Source organism: Lactuca serriola, chromosome 7 (genome assembly GCF_051521515.1).
Source record: "Lactuca serriola cultivar US96UC23 chromosome 7, Lser_US96UC23_V15, whole genome shotgun sequence".
Lineage (NCBI taxonomy): Eukaryota > Viridiplantae > Streptophyta > Magnoliopsida > Asterales > Asteraceae > Lactuca > Lactuca serriola.
The window spans coordinates 172,037,886-172,053,252 of NC_136414.1; the positions used below are offsets into that span (position 1 = coordinate 172,037,886).

A 15,367-nucleotide genomic window follows, 5' to 3' on the forward strand; every position below is an offset into this window, starting at 1 on the left:
TCTTTGAACTTTCTTTATGTAATTGTCATCAAAGGTGACGTAATATGTTTCTTCAATCCTTTTGGATCGTTTGTTTAAAACTATGTAAGCTTTCGAGGAGAGTGAATAACCAGAAATAAACCCTCATCAGCTTTAACATCGAACTTGTTTCGTTTCGCCTTTGATTTGAGGATGAAACACCTTGAACCGAACACATGGATGAATTTGAAATTGGGCTTTCTATTATTTAAAATCTCATATGGATTAAGTGAGAATCGTTTATTAAGAAAGGATCGGTTTTGAGTGTAACATGCAGTTGCTACAGCATCAGCCCAGAAGTATAAAGGAAGTGAATCAAAAGAAATCATGGTTCTAGCGGCCTCACATAAGGAACGATTTCACCTTTCAATGATGTCATTCAGTTGTGGTGTATACGGGGCTGAAAAGTTGTGAGTGATCCCCTTATTAGCTAGAAATTCCTCAAGGTCGTTATTCTTGAACTCCAACCCATTATCGCTCCTGACATTTCTCACAGTCTTTTTCGGTTGCACTTCCACCTGCTTAATAAATGTCTTCAACTTGGGAGTTGCTTCAGATTTCTGTTTAAGAAAGAAAACCCAGGTGAAACGTGAAAAATCATCTATGATAACAAGTATGTACTTACTACCACCGATGTTTTCGATAGACGAATGTCCACACAATTCAATGTGTAATAGTTAAAGATCTTCAACAATCTTTATATTGATCCTTGTAGGATGGCTCTTTCTGCTTTGTTTATCCATCTCACAGGCTGCACACAGATGTTCCTTTTCGAACTTGAGAAGAGGGAGTCCTCGAACATGATCGCTGAGCACCAATTTATTCATGTCTTTGAAATTCAGGTGTGACAATCCTCGATTCCATAACCATATTTCATCTGTATTTTCCTTTGATAGCAAACATATTGCCGGTTTGCCACGTATCGGTTTGAGATTTAATGTATACATCTCTCCATTTCGCTCTGATTTCATGAGTACCTTCTTGGATTGTTTTTAAATTATTTTAGATCCTTCATCATCAAAGGACACTTTCAGACCTGTTCCTACGACTAGTTGAGACACACTTATGAGGTTATGTTGTAGTCCTTCTACATAAGCCATTTTTCGAATCGAGAATTCTCCATTTGTTATCATGCCATATCCCTTGATTGTTCCATAGGAATTATTCCCACACTTGACAGACCCACCATCTTTCAGGTACCGAAACTCCCTTAACTCTTCCTTCTTCCCTGTCATGTGACATGAGCAGCCACTGTCGATATACCATTCATCATCGAACTGCTCGTCACTGATTACCTGCAAATTTAAGCAGATTTAGGAACCCAAAGTCTCTTGGGTCCTGGTGAGTTTTTCAGAGAATAAGGAATTGCAATAGAAATATCAACAAAATATGTTCTTTTTATTAAAGTGGTTTGATCTTTTCTTTTAATTGTATACACTTTGATTTTAGTTTTATCTTGTTTAAACTCAAGTGCATTAGTTGGTTTGTTAGATGGTATTGGCATTTGATTTCTCTTTTGAGATCTTGGGTTAGCTGATGGTTTCATAGTGTGGAACTTAGAATCTGAAGTTATTTTTCCCTTTCCTTTGATGTCCTTAAAAGAATTTGCTTTGCATTTGGACTTGGATGTATCGCAACTCGCTTTAGGACCGAAACTGGATTTGGGACCGAAACTGGGTTTAGGGCCGAAATTGGGTTTAAGACTGAATGTTGACTTTCGGTTTTGAGACATGGAATACTAGGAACTTGGGCTGAAATTTTCCTTAACTTTTTCTTTTCCTTTGTCCGTTTAGACCTTCTTATGAGGCACATAGTTGGGATTTTGGGATTGCCAGTAACTCTTTCGCTCATTCAGATTCTTTGCATATCTTTGATTTCTTAAACGTTTCTGTTTAGCTAGTTCCTTCTGTGATTTATGTATATTGAAGCTGGCCTTTGGTTTCTCTCTTTAGTTCCACTTGTGCTTGGTTTGTCGAAGCTTGAGGGTTTGTTGATGGGTTCAATAAGGTATCTTCCTTTAAGCCTCCATGAAGTTTGCTCAGACAAGCCTTCGGTTTCATCTGCGTTGCCAATAGGGGCAGACCAGAAGAAATCTTCGCACCCTTCTGCGTTGTGTTTTTCCACCAAGACTCTTAGTTCTGTTGTTTGTCTAAAAATGACTCCTTTTGCTGCATACACTTGATTTGGCACAGTTTGAACTTTTTGATAAACGACAGCCTTTTCCTTGAGTTTTTGTGGCTTGTCTTTTGTCATGTGAACAAATTCAACCGGATTTTCTGAAATGAGGGGTTTCTCATTCTGAGTATCGCTTTTTACAAACTCGGAGCAATCAATGACATCTTCTACCGATATTTCACTCATCTCGCTTTCTTCATCAAATTCAGATGTAGTATCAAGGTTCATTCTATTTTTGGAGGTCAATTTGGCATTGGACATGTCAAATGATTTTAAAGTACCAGTCAGGCCGAAGGCTCGGAGAACGGTCCAGCCAAACTGAGGGCACTGAGAGCGGTCCAGATTGGTTGAAGGTTCTAAGAGAGTGGTCCAGATAGGCTGAAGGCCTGGTGAGGCAGTCCAGTCATGCTGAAGACTCTGCAGGTATTGTTAGATCAATTGGAGGATATGGTTTGTGTATGTTGCAGTGTGATTGCGTTAGAAGGCCTGGCCCCGGGTAGTGATCTTGATTAGTGGAGATAGTGCAGGGGCTTGAGAGTCCCTGCAATGAGGGCCTGTGTATGTGTGTTGGATGGATAGCGGATACGCTAAAAAGGGTGGTCTAGCGTTGGGCGAGCACCGTGGCACTTGTTAGAGTTACAATAAGGCCAAGTGGATTCCTTGGAAAAGGAAGTGAGAGAGGTGTGTAACTCCGAGAGGGAGTGCAAGTTCACGGAAGTGAATGCGGCAGAGCAGAATTATGATTAGAGTAATTCGAGTATGGTTTTTGAGCAGCGCGTTTGCGGCAGTGCAATAGAAGCTCATCTGGTTTGGGATGTCTGCTGAGGTTGCGGAGGAATTTCCGCAGATGTAGAGCCAAGAGACTCGGAAGGGATGCAGGGAGAGAGCCTTGGGCTCTCAGTGTGATTCTAATTGGGGTATTGGATATGTATTAGAGGTTCATCCTGGGGGATGTTGGAGGATATCATCAGTGTATCAGGTTTTCCCAACCTGAGGGTGCTGGAGAAGTTCAACATGTGTATGCGATTGCAAGAGGAGAACTCGTGGGAGTTGCTCTGAGATTGAGAATGGGTCTTTCCGTCGTCGCGGAATGGATAGAGTGGGATTCGGATCGGGGATCCGATGGTTCATGGCTTTCTAAGCCCTTATAGGTCGAGTGATTGTTGAGATTTGGGGCAGTGATGCGTCATGGGTAATTCGCGGTTGTTGAGGGTGATTATCAGAGGGTACAGCCGGTGCCCGGTTCGAAACGGTGGTCAGGACACCGTAAGGAAAGAGAAGGTGTGATTGAGTTTCGATGGGTATGCCTTGAGGGACTTGGCCTGGTTAAGGCCAGGTGGCGCGTTGTGGGAGCATCGTTGGGATTGAATTGCAGTAGGCTTCGAGGACGAAGCCTAATTTAAGTGGGGGAGAATTGTAACATCCCGAAATATCAAGAGTAGAGTAGAAGGGCTAAAAGAGTAAATTGGGAAAGAGTGACTCGGCGAGTCCATGGGTGGACTCGGCGAGTAGAGTCGCGACTGGGCCGCATGTTAAGTAGCCGAATCGGCGAGTCAGTAAGATGGACTCGGCGAGTAGGCGCTGAGTGGAGAAAACCCTAATTCTCGGGGTTGAGCCCTATATAAAGAACATTATGTTTTCCTCCCAGCCTCTTTATCACCCCTTGAGTCCAAAAACCCTAAAATCCTGGAGAAGCACCATTGTTGAGCAAATTAGAGCTTGGAGAGGTGGGTATTGAAGAGATCTTAGAGAAGGAGAGGCTTGGAGTAAGGGGCTTTGCTTGGATTCAAGTTTCATTGCAGTTAGGGCGTTCTTTTGAGGTAATATCTCGTCTTTGAGCTGCTATTTCCTTGATGCATCATTTTGGGGGTATTAGAGATTATATATTTGGATGTGTTGGAGTTTAGAGGTTAGATCTGAGGTTGCTACCTCAGATCTGGAATGGAGAAGAGTTGGAATGCATGAAAGTCCCTGTGTTGAGTGTTGGATGAAGCTATCATGTCCCAAACCTTAGCCCTAATGTGCAAAATGCATAGATCTCTTTGGATTCACGTAAAGTTTTCCACTTTATGTGATGGATGAGTTGTAGGAGGCTAGATCTATGTTTTGGAGCAATTGCATGGCCTGGAATGCTTCTGAATGGTTTCATACCGGTCGTACTCAGCGAGTCACATGGGTGTACTCGACGAGTTGCTTGAAGACGAGCTGGAACTCGGCGAGTTGGATGAAGATGGCATGGAACTCGGCGAGTTGTATGAACAACTCGGCGAGTAGGTTGAAGATAGCCTTAGACTCGGCGAGTCTTGTCGAAGTGTCCCAATATATTTTCTGGTCGAGTCGAGAATCGGTGAGTCAAGGGATGACTCGGTGAGTTGTGTGAGAGTGGACTCAGAGTTGTTGAACTCGACGAGTCTCGGGGTGACTCGGTGAGTTAGGTCACGGATTGAGGGAAGTTCTGAGTAAGGGGACTCGGCGAGTCATCGGGTTGACTCGGCGAGTAGGGTCAGTCAGGGGTTGACTTTGACCTTGTCTTTGACCAAGGGTTGACCAGTGATTTCCAGGGGCATTTTGGTAATTGTTGATTATTGTTTTGAGTTCAGTGCATTGGTGGTTGTTCAGCAGTGGAGATCATATCAGTGACCGGAGCAGCTTGGGTTATCTGTTCAGTTGGCAGTTTCGAGGTGAGTTATCCTCACTATATCAACAGGGTCTAAGGCACCAAGGCCGGCCCTTATCGGATTGACATCCGGGTAGTTATTGTTATGTTGTTGCTATGTTATGTTTGCATCCCGAGAGCTAGGATGGCATATAGAGACTTGTTGAGATCGGTACCCTGAGAGATAGGGAGATGCTATGCTAGTGACCTGTTAGGTCGGTATCCTGGTTAGGATGATGATATGCTATGTGATCTGTTTGATCTGCTTGTTGACTGTGAATTTCTATATGATTGTATGTATATGTGCACATGGTTGTTTGGACTGGAGTTGGGTTGAGGCGGGTCCTGCTGCGTGCTGTAGGCCAAGATACCCAGGGCAGATCGGTTGTCCCGAAGGCCCCGCGAACCGTCCGGATAGGCTGTAGGCCCCGAAAGGGTGGTCCAGACGTGCCGAAGGCTCGGAGAGTGGACCAGATAGACTGAAGGCCTGGTGCGGGCGGACCAATCATACTGTAGACTCAGAGAGAGTGGACCAGGTGGATTGAAGGCCCGGGAGCGGGCGGACCAATCACACTGTAGACTCGATGTATGTGGATAGACTCAGAGGGTGGACCAGGTGGACTGTAGGCCGGTGCGGCGGACCAGTCACACAGTAGACCCGAAGTGCATGGCTGTTCTGTGATCGGATATGTTATGGCATGTTATGCGTGTATGGTATTTATGGTTGGTATTTTGGGGATATCTCACTAAGCTTTCGGGCTTACAGTTGTGGTTTCATGTTTTTCAGGTTCTTCAGGAGACTGTGGCAAGGCGAAGGCGTGATCGTACCGCTCCTCGTGATTTTGTAGTATTGTGATTCTGGGAACACGTTAAATGCTTTGTATTGAAAACCTTTTTGTAAAGATTTAATGGAATCAAGATGTTTTTGAAAAAGTTAAAATCGGTTGTATTTTTCGGTCGTTACAAGTTTCGGTTCTTACTGACCGGGAATTTTTTTCTTGCAAACATCTTTGGATTGGTGACCATCATAGCATACTCCTCACTTGTAAGGTCACATTCAGACAAATCAGACTTTTCTTCTTCTTCTGCAATGCCTTTTGCTTTAGAGACAAGGGCCAACGATCCTACTCCAGAAACCACTTTTGCTTCTTTGGTTACGACACTTTCATGGGACTTAAGTATTCCCACAAGTTTCGCTAGCGAATAAGACTTAAATTGTTCATGCGCTTTTACGGCAGAAACCACAACCATCCATTCTGGTCTGAGTCCGTTCATGAAAGTTACTTTCTGCTCAATCAACTTCCTCTTTATTCCATGTTTTATCATCTTACTTAAGAGATGATTGAACCGATAAAAAGTTTGTATTAGCTTCTCCTCAGGCTTTTGTTCGAAAACTCCCAATTCTGTTAGAAGCAATGTTTGAATGGAGTGTTCAAGATCTTAATCGGTCGAATAGAGCTCTTTCAACCAATCCCATATTTCTTTGGCCGTCTTGCACGAACTTACTAATCGAAACATGTCAGATTGTAATGCGAATCTTATCATTCTCATGGCCTTCACGTTACACAACAACTTGTCTTTTTCATCCTGTGGCATCTTCTGTTCATTAGCAACCAACTTGTTATATTCTGTTTGAGTCTTAACTGTTGTGTTCGTTCCAGAATGAACAAACGGTCCGAGTGTGATGGCTTCCCATATGAGATTGCCATTATCCTCAGATCCGACCACGTTGTCTTCAAATTGATGTGCCCACACTTCATAGTCCTGAGTGTAGAGTATGGGTATTCTGGTAGTGGATCCAATGTTGTTTGAGATTTTGATTGGGTTTGTTTGCGAATCATCGTGAGCCATGGTGAGCTGCTAAAATCAAACATGTAAACTTGAGATTAGGGTTTTATCTATAACTTAGTTGCCGTCAAAACAAAGAAGACGACTTCTTATTTATACGATAAAATAGAAAACGCTAACGAATTCTGAATACAGAAGGAATGTGTATTGATCACACAGTTTCCTGCTCTGATACCAATTGTTAGAACGTAGTTCTCTCAGGATCGATTGATTCTATGCATGCAAAAAAATAAGTACGTAAATATAGACACGAATATGGTTTGAATATGTTGAACGATTAATGCTTCAACACCTCAGAAGAGCTCAACTAAGAACTTCGACTATAGAAGTGTTTTAGGGTTACAATACTCAAAACGTAATCAAAAAGTCTTTTCTATAATGCACACATGCATGCATATATATAGTCTAACCCTACAAGAGAATCAAGGAAGGATAGGCCCAATCCGGATATAAAACAAAAAGCCTAAGACGCAACACGATAAGCCCTAACAACAACTTATCCTTGCCAAGTGGCTTGGTAAGAAGGTCTGCAAGCTGATCTCGGGAATGAATCCAAACCAGAGCTATCTCTTTAGACTCTACTCTTTCACGAACAAAGAAGCAGTCCATCTCCACAGGCTTCGTTCTCTCGTGAAAAAAAGGATTGTGAGAAATGTGACGAGCTGATTGATTGTCACAGAGAAGTGGTGTAGCGGTAGTGACCTTCAGACCAAGTTCTGACAATAACCATCGAACCCATAGAATCTCGCTGATGGTGGTGGCCATTGCTCGATATTCAGCCTCCGCTGAAGAGCGAGAGATGACTGATTGTTTCTTTGACTTCCAAGAGACAGGAGCTCCACCTAATATCAACAATAACCTATTCTAGAAAGACGTGAATACGGGCATCCATGCCAATCGGAATCGCTGTAAGCGACTAAATCTGGCGACCCATCTTTCGGCAGTAGTATCCCCTGTCCTAAGCTTGCTTTGAGATATCGTAAAACACATACAGCTGCATGCCAATGATTTACTTGAGGATCTGAAAAAAACTGGCTCAATACATTTACTAAATAAGTGATGTCTGGACGAGTGGCTTGCAAATAGATCAGTCGACCAACGAGACGCCGATACATGTTGGCGTCGATGTGATCTTCGTTATCCCCTTATCGAGCTTGAGATTTCGCTCCATGGGAAATTTGCTCGGTTTACAGCCAAGCATACCCATGTCATCTAAAATATCCGTAGTATATTTTCATTGGCTTAGAACTAAACATTCCTTCGTACGAGACACCTCGATACCCAAGAAATATCTCAAGCTACCAAGATATTTAATGCTAAATCTAGCATTAAGATTTTATTTGGTGTTTGCAATTTTCGTGGCGTCATTTCCAACGATAATGACATCATCCACGTAAATGAGAGCTGCAACAAAACTAGTGTTGTTTTTGTGAATGAAGAGCGAATGATCTGCATGTGATGACACGAATCCCATGTCACGAAGGGCTGTTGTGAATTTGTGGTACCAATTTCGGCTTGCTTGTTTTAACCCGTACAACGATTTCTTGAGCTTACATACTCGCGTGTCGCCTTCCTTACCAAATCCTTGAGGCATCTTCATGTAAACGTCGTCCTCGAGATCGCCATGCAAAAAGGCATTATTCACATCCAATTGGTGGATTATCCAGTTATTCTTCATAGCTAGAGTCAATAAAATTCGTACAGTGACCAATTTAGCGACTGGAGCAAACGTGTCGTGGAAATCAACCCCTTCCATTTGTGTGTATCCCTTAGCTACAAGGCGAGCTTTGTATCTTTCTATAGCACCTTCGGGATTAAATTTTATTTTATATATCCATTTTGATTCTATAGCTCGTTTTCCTTCTGGAAGCATTACGAGTTCCCAAGTATCATTATCTTCCAAGGCCTTGATCACCTTCTTCATGGCATCACACCATTTTGGATCATAAGCTGCATGTGTAAAACTTCTAGGCACATCGTCAGTTACAATAGCAGCCAAGAAAGCTTTATGTGAAGTTGAAAAGTTTTTATATGAAATATAATTGGAAAGGGGGTGTACCATAGAAGCAACATGGTTGGCAGCAAGTGTCGCATGGTTGATCGATGAGGGTAAATTAACTTCATAGTCTTGAAACTTTACAGGTTGAACCTTTGATCTGATGGGTCTGGAGCTATCTGAGCGAAGAGGGTCATCAATTTCGAAATCTGGGCTGGAGTATGGGGCTTGTTGCACAGCGGAATCATGATCTGTTGGACTTAAGTTGTGAGATTGATGTGCAGCGGAATCATGGTTTGTCTCGTGACCACTGGTTTCGTTGTCATTGCTAAAGAATACATTGTCTTTAGGGCTGTGATGCACGACTTCTTCATCATCCTCTAGCTGAAAAATATCATATGGCTTTGAGTTAGGATATTCCTTAGTTGTATTCATAGGAAATTAGCTTTCAACAAATCGTACATTCTCGAGATAACAATTCTTTTGCTTTCCAAATAAAAATCTTATAACCCTTGGTGCGACTTTGGTACCCAATAAACATCCCTGGTCTTCCTTGTGGCTCGAACTTATCTCTCTTTGTTTCAGTACTGCGATGGTAGGTTAAACAGCCAAACACTCGCATGTGTTCATAGCTAGGCTTTCTTCCAAAAAGAACTTCATATGGTGAAGCTCCTTATAACACTTTGGAGGGCATTCGGTTTATATCATACGTGGCAGTTAACACGCATTTTCCCCAAAAGGTTTTAGGAAGGTTGGCTTGGAAACGAAGAGCTCTAGTTGTTTCTAGTAAATGTTGGTGTTTACGCTCCCCACCCCGTTTTGTTGTGGGGTGTTCGGAAAAGAAGTTTCTAAAAGAATGCCTTCCTTTGCATAAAAATCATGCATGGAATTGGACACGAATTCACCTCCATTGTTGCATCGTATTCATTTTATATGTTTTCCAAATTGGGTTTTAATCATTTTGTAAAAATCTATGAGGCATGTGCTTGCCTCACTTTTGTGTTTTAGTAAGAAAGTCCAAACAGCCTTACTAAAATCGCCTACGACAGTCAAAAAATAAAATGCTTTACTTGTTGAAGGGGTTCTATATCTCCCCCATATATGACAATGCACCATATCAAAGCAAGCATTTGTTTTAATTTCAATAACAGGAAAAGGTAGTCTAGTGTGCTTCGCCTTAAAACAAGCATCACAGTTTAAATCGTTCTTACAAACTGGAATAAAATCTAAATGAGAAACTTTCTTTGATGAAGGGTGCCCGAGTCTTTTGTGCCAGGTCTCAAAGGTGGTCAAGAGAGCTTTATTGGTCTTCACTACCCCCATGCGATACAAGCCTTCTGTGAAATTACCCGCTCCAATCAAGCGCTTCGTCCCCAATTCCTGCATGACAAAGAAACCCGGAAAGAAATTTACAGCACAATTGAGCTCATCAGTTAGTTTCCCAACAAAGAGTAGATTATAATTAAAATTAGGTACAAATAATACTCCTTTGATTTTCATTCCACCTGGAAAAATATGATCACCCTCACCCAAAACATGAATTTTGTCTCCATTTGGGATGACAATAGGGATTCCCTTTGGGTTTTGGGTTTTGTTGTTAAGAAAGTCACTTATATGAGTCATGTGTTTAGTGGCACCTGAGTCGACCACCCATCCATCATATGCATCAATTCTGCCTGCCATGTTAGCCCCTGCCTATTCAGTTATGCCTCCGACATCCTTGAAGTGCTTGACAAACAGATGATATTGCTCATCTGTTAACCCTGGGATAGGGCTGGTCACCTTCTCAACACACCCAGCCTTTGGTGCCCCATTCTCTCGATTTCCATGCCACCACTCAGGGTATCCAAATAACTTGAAACATCCCTCCTTCACATGGCCTTCTATCTGACAGTAGTTGTATTTTTCTTTGTTTTCATTCTTGATCTTTGCAGCTTTTGGGGCTGTTTTGTTGATTGCCTGTGTGTTCTGTTTGCTCTGCGACTGTCGCTGCATCTTTACCTCACCATATTTCGCCTGAAAGGTTGAAGCTTCTGATCCTGGTCTCTTTGCTCCACCCGTAATTTCCCTCTGCTGTTCATCTTCCGCCACCAAGTGGTAAGTAGTTGCAAGAGAGGGTGTTGGTTTCATGGCTAGGAATTGGGTTCAGATGACTGAAAATTCTTCATCAAGTGCCATGAGGAATTCATAAGTCCTCTCTTTCTCCTTCACTTCATTCAACTGTTTCCCAATTGCACACTCACACCCATTGCACACACATCGTGGCATAGGTACGACAATCTGAATTTCATCCCAAAGAGACCTTAACTTGGTATAGTAATTTGAAATGGACATACCTCCCTGTCGCGTTACATTGAGTAACTGTTTTAATTCGTAAGCCCTTGGTGCCCCTTCCTTTTCGAATCGCTCCCCCAGGTCCTTCCAAATTTCATAGGAAGTATTGGCATACCTAACGTTGGTGCATATCTCCTTTTCCATTGCAGTTGTTAGCCAACCCTTGACCATGGCATCGGCTCTAAACCAAGCCATGTGTGTTGGCGAGTTCGTTTGTGGCTTCTTTATGGTACCATTAATTAGTCCCATCTTGTTTTTCGCAAGAAGAAAGTTAGTCATTTCCTGCTTCCACTCGTTGTAATTATTGTCATTCAGAATGTTGTTCACATGCATCTGTTTTGGATAATCAGATGGGTGAATGTAGAATGGAGAATTGACATCAATGGTTTCACCTTCAGTTTTTTTCTTCCATCGCCTTTCTCTCTTGTCATGGTTGTCGGACGATTTAGTTATCCGGTGTCGATGACCTGCTCTGATACCATGAAAAAACTGATAAGAGCCAACTTGTTTATTGCTTTTCTAGAACGTAATCAAAGGTTTACAATACGTTCTTTTTAAAAGAGAATAAAGCTAACAAACTAGCTAAACAAAAGGATAAGCTATAAACTAGATAAGAACATCAATGATAAGCTATAAACTAGATAAGAATCAAAATAAATTCCTTTAGATTTTTAAACGGACTTTAACAGTATAAGTCTATAAAAATATTACTTTAAAAATAAAGTGAGAATAAGCCAACGGAGTCTAAATGAAAATTGTAGATATTGTTGATAGCTTCACGATGATATAAAGAATGTCAAAAAACAGAACTCGCGTTAAGTAGACACAAAATTTTGAAAATCTACCAAAATCTCAGGCATAGGCACGCGTGCCGACAGGCTGTGTGGTGCGCCTTTAACACAGAAGTAGCTTGCCGACATGTGTCACCACCCAGACAATGCTACAACATCACCCCTAACCAAATGTGAGACACACAACCCACCATGTGAGTGGTGCGCCTCCCGAATCCACCTATAAATTGCTGCTTTCAGTCCCTTTCGTCACACCAATTCTCACATTCTCTATGGTTCTTTCAGTTCGATTTTTGGAGTTTTTCGGGAGTTTAGAAAGTTTCATTTTTATTGAAACTCTTGATTATCATAGGGTTCGGGAATTAAAAGCTCTCGGGTCGAAGTTCTGCCAGTGCAAATCCCGGTTTTCAATAGAAACTCTCTATAAGTTAGGCGACACTTACTTTGCTGTAAGTGTAACTTATATTCATATTTATAGTCGTTGTTATGAATGTAGAAATAAGATTTATTTGTAAATCCAGTTATAATATTGATTGATTTATTTACGGAAGAGGTGACTAGAATAGTCATGTTGGCTTCGTTGTTGGATTTAAGAAAATATATATGTCGAAATGGTTATGCCTCCCAACTATCCTGCCTGACCAATCCTTATTTGCTAGAACTCTTAGTTTTCACTAGGATTAGTAAAAGATCTAATGTTCATTGTCAGGTTGTTATAGGGATTAATAAGTTGTAGTTTTATAAGTTAATACTCGTTAGACACGTTACCCGCCAGTTGGTTCACCCAGATAACTGCCAGTTGTTTGAGTAGTTATCTAGGTGAGTTTTCTTACTATATTATATGCTCCAGTATATCTCCTCTGTATGTTAGGATATAGTTTCCCTATAATATGCAATTAGGCAATTAGAAAATGATAGTAGTTTCCTATTATGTTGGATTGTTTGCATGGTATATATGTTTTGTGGGAGTTGAGGGTGGACTAGCCTTGTTTAAGGTTAATAGACACGGGTGGACCGACTTTATGCTGAAGGCCAAGGTGTAGATGAAGGAAAAAAAGGGGTGGACCAGCTATATGCTGATGGTCAAGAGGTGATTCAGCTTTATGCTGAATGCCATTATGTGTATGCATTGTATATGTATTGTATGATAGATATTTTGGAGAACTCACTAAGCCTAGCATTTACCCAGTTGAAATTAAATATTTCCAGGTACTCCATCAGATAATAAGGAGGGCGGAGCTTAATTGTACATATGCATTCGCAACCTGTTTCCGCATATACTATAAAATAAGATAAATAACTTTTGAAGGGATATATACAGTAAAGTCCTAATATTTACAACGATCTGACAAGAAAGTACTAAGTTTCATTTTTTTTTACAGTAAAGTCCTAACTACCAGCAGTTTTTACACCTTTACCCTTTTTTGCCAGTTAGTCGGTAATTAGGGCTTTACTTTCAACAAAATAAAGTATAGGACATTCTTGTCAAATCGTGAATTAGAATTTTTCTGTCAAAAAACTAAAGTTTAGGACTTTCTTTTCAAATCGATGAAAATATTGCGACTTTAGTTTATATATCCTTTTTTCTTGTTAGAAATTAAATGGTATGATAGTTTTTAAGCATAAGAGTTATTGGAATCTCACCAATCTGCTCTGGTTAGCTAGATCCTATTGAAATCTTCAATGTTTGCTTCTTTTAAATAATTTTTTTAATCTCAACAAACCAAAATTGAAAAAAAAAAATCGAAGATAATCAAGAAAGAAAGGAAGAACCAGGGTTGTGTTGGCTTTTTGCAATCCTAAAAATGGAGAATTAAGGGTTGTGTTGTTTGTGTTTCTTCTATCTGTCCCCTCTTTTCAGTTCAAGATTTGGCGGCAAACCAAGAAGAAAGATTTACAAGTCTTCTCACCTTCTCTTGCTCTCTCTTTTACATCTGTGTTCCCCTGATCGTGGTTGTAGTAGAGTAAAGATGATGATGGTAAGAAAAACAATGGTGTTGCGACAAAAATCACAATTAAAAATTCTTGGGATAGAAATTGGGTCTCACAAGGTTGATAAAGTTATTTGTTTCTTGGGAAAACAAGACTATACACTAAAGTCCCAATATTTTCAAGGATTTGACAAGAAAGTTCTAAAATTTATTTTTTTGACAATAAAGTCCTAATTCATGATTTGACAAGAAAGTCCTAAACTTTATTTTTTTGACAGTAAATCCATAATTACCGGCTAACCGGAAAAAGGGTATGCCTGCCAAAAATTGCTGGTAGTTAGGACATTACTATAAAAAAAAAGTTTAGGACTTTATTGTAAAATCAGTGAAAATATTAGGACTTTAGTGTATATATCCCACTTTTGAATGTAAGACATTGATATTTTTCACAATGAATTGAAATGTTGTTTTATAGAAATGAAAATTTTAAGTATGAAAATCGGGACCTTACAGTTTTGATTCTCTTAATCCGGTGGACCCTTTTTCCTATGATGACTTAAATTTTTTTGAATATATGAATGGTACTATTAATCCTAGTGACTTGAATGTTAGCCACCATATAGATGGTTCTAGTGCATCTCGGCCACTATATGAGACTATTTTTGATACTACACAAGTAAACAACCAAACTAGCAAGGCACACGTGCCCTTATCTGGTAGGACTATGAAAAGTCCATCTAATATAACTTAGGTAAATAGTCAAACTAATACATTTCCTTCCTTAGATGAGTCAGTAGGGCCCTTGTCACACCCCAAAATTGATAACGGCGGAATACGTTTCGGGGTGGAGGACATCATGTACAGTATCATCACAATTGTATAATAGTAAACAAGAAGCATACAACCATTGCATTTACATTGTGAATTTAATTACAAGCCTGTTTCGTATTGTTCAACAAACACCAAAAGTAAATCAAAAATAAGAGATGGATCTTGTATGCTCCACCTTCTCCAAAATGCTGCACCTGTACCTGTCTATCTTTGACCTGAGGATACAAGTTAGTATGAAAACGAATATCAACATAAAGCTGGTGAGTTCATAAGAGTTTAGTGTGAGTTTTTGTATAAAAGCATTAGAACCGATAGTATAAAAAGTTGCAATTTACATTCATAAGTAAAAGAAAACCTAGAAAATCCTATATTTCCAGAAATATATTGTAAGTGAAAACCTTTAAGAAATATGAAATTTTCATCTTCGAAAACCATTTATTGTAAAAGTATAATAGTAAATCTCAAATAAGTAATGCAATATGGAAGGTTTTGCCTATAGTCAATAATAGTGGTGCAGACTTCCTTTAGTATTAGATACTTTATTTCTTCGGGATATTAATTTAGCCTTTAGTTTAGTATTTTAGTGTGGTTATAGGTATTTCTTGTATGTTTCCAATAGTGTGAATAATAGCAGACCCCATGACCTTCCCGATCATGCATAGTGTAGTGAAGTAGTTGCATCCCTGGGCCTGTACGGCGCGGACTCAAGTTAACAGTCGGGATGATATAGTGTCTGCCCCGTATAGATCTATACATGTAGTGTCGTCTTCCTGTCGGAAAACTCTGG

The 15,367-nt window shown here is 40.4% G+C and overlaps 1 protein-coding gene across 1 annotated transcript; it reads right to left on the reverse strand.

The window, feature by feature from the left end:
• Window positions 1–8,033: 8,033 nt before the first annotated feature.
• LOC145064557 (uncharacterized) lies at window positions 8,034–10,376 on the reverse strand. The gene is made up of 2 exons (XM_079011984.1): window positions 9,684–10,376; window positions 8,034–9,077 (listed from the first exon to the last, which is right to left on the reverse strand). Exons 1-2 carry the CDS (start codon window positions 10,374–10,376, stop codon window positions 8,034–8,036), a joined length of 1,737 nt encoding a protein of 578 aa, XP_078868110.1.
• Window positions 10,377–15,367: the final 4,991 nt, after the last annotated feature.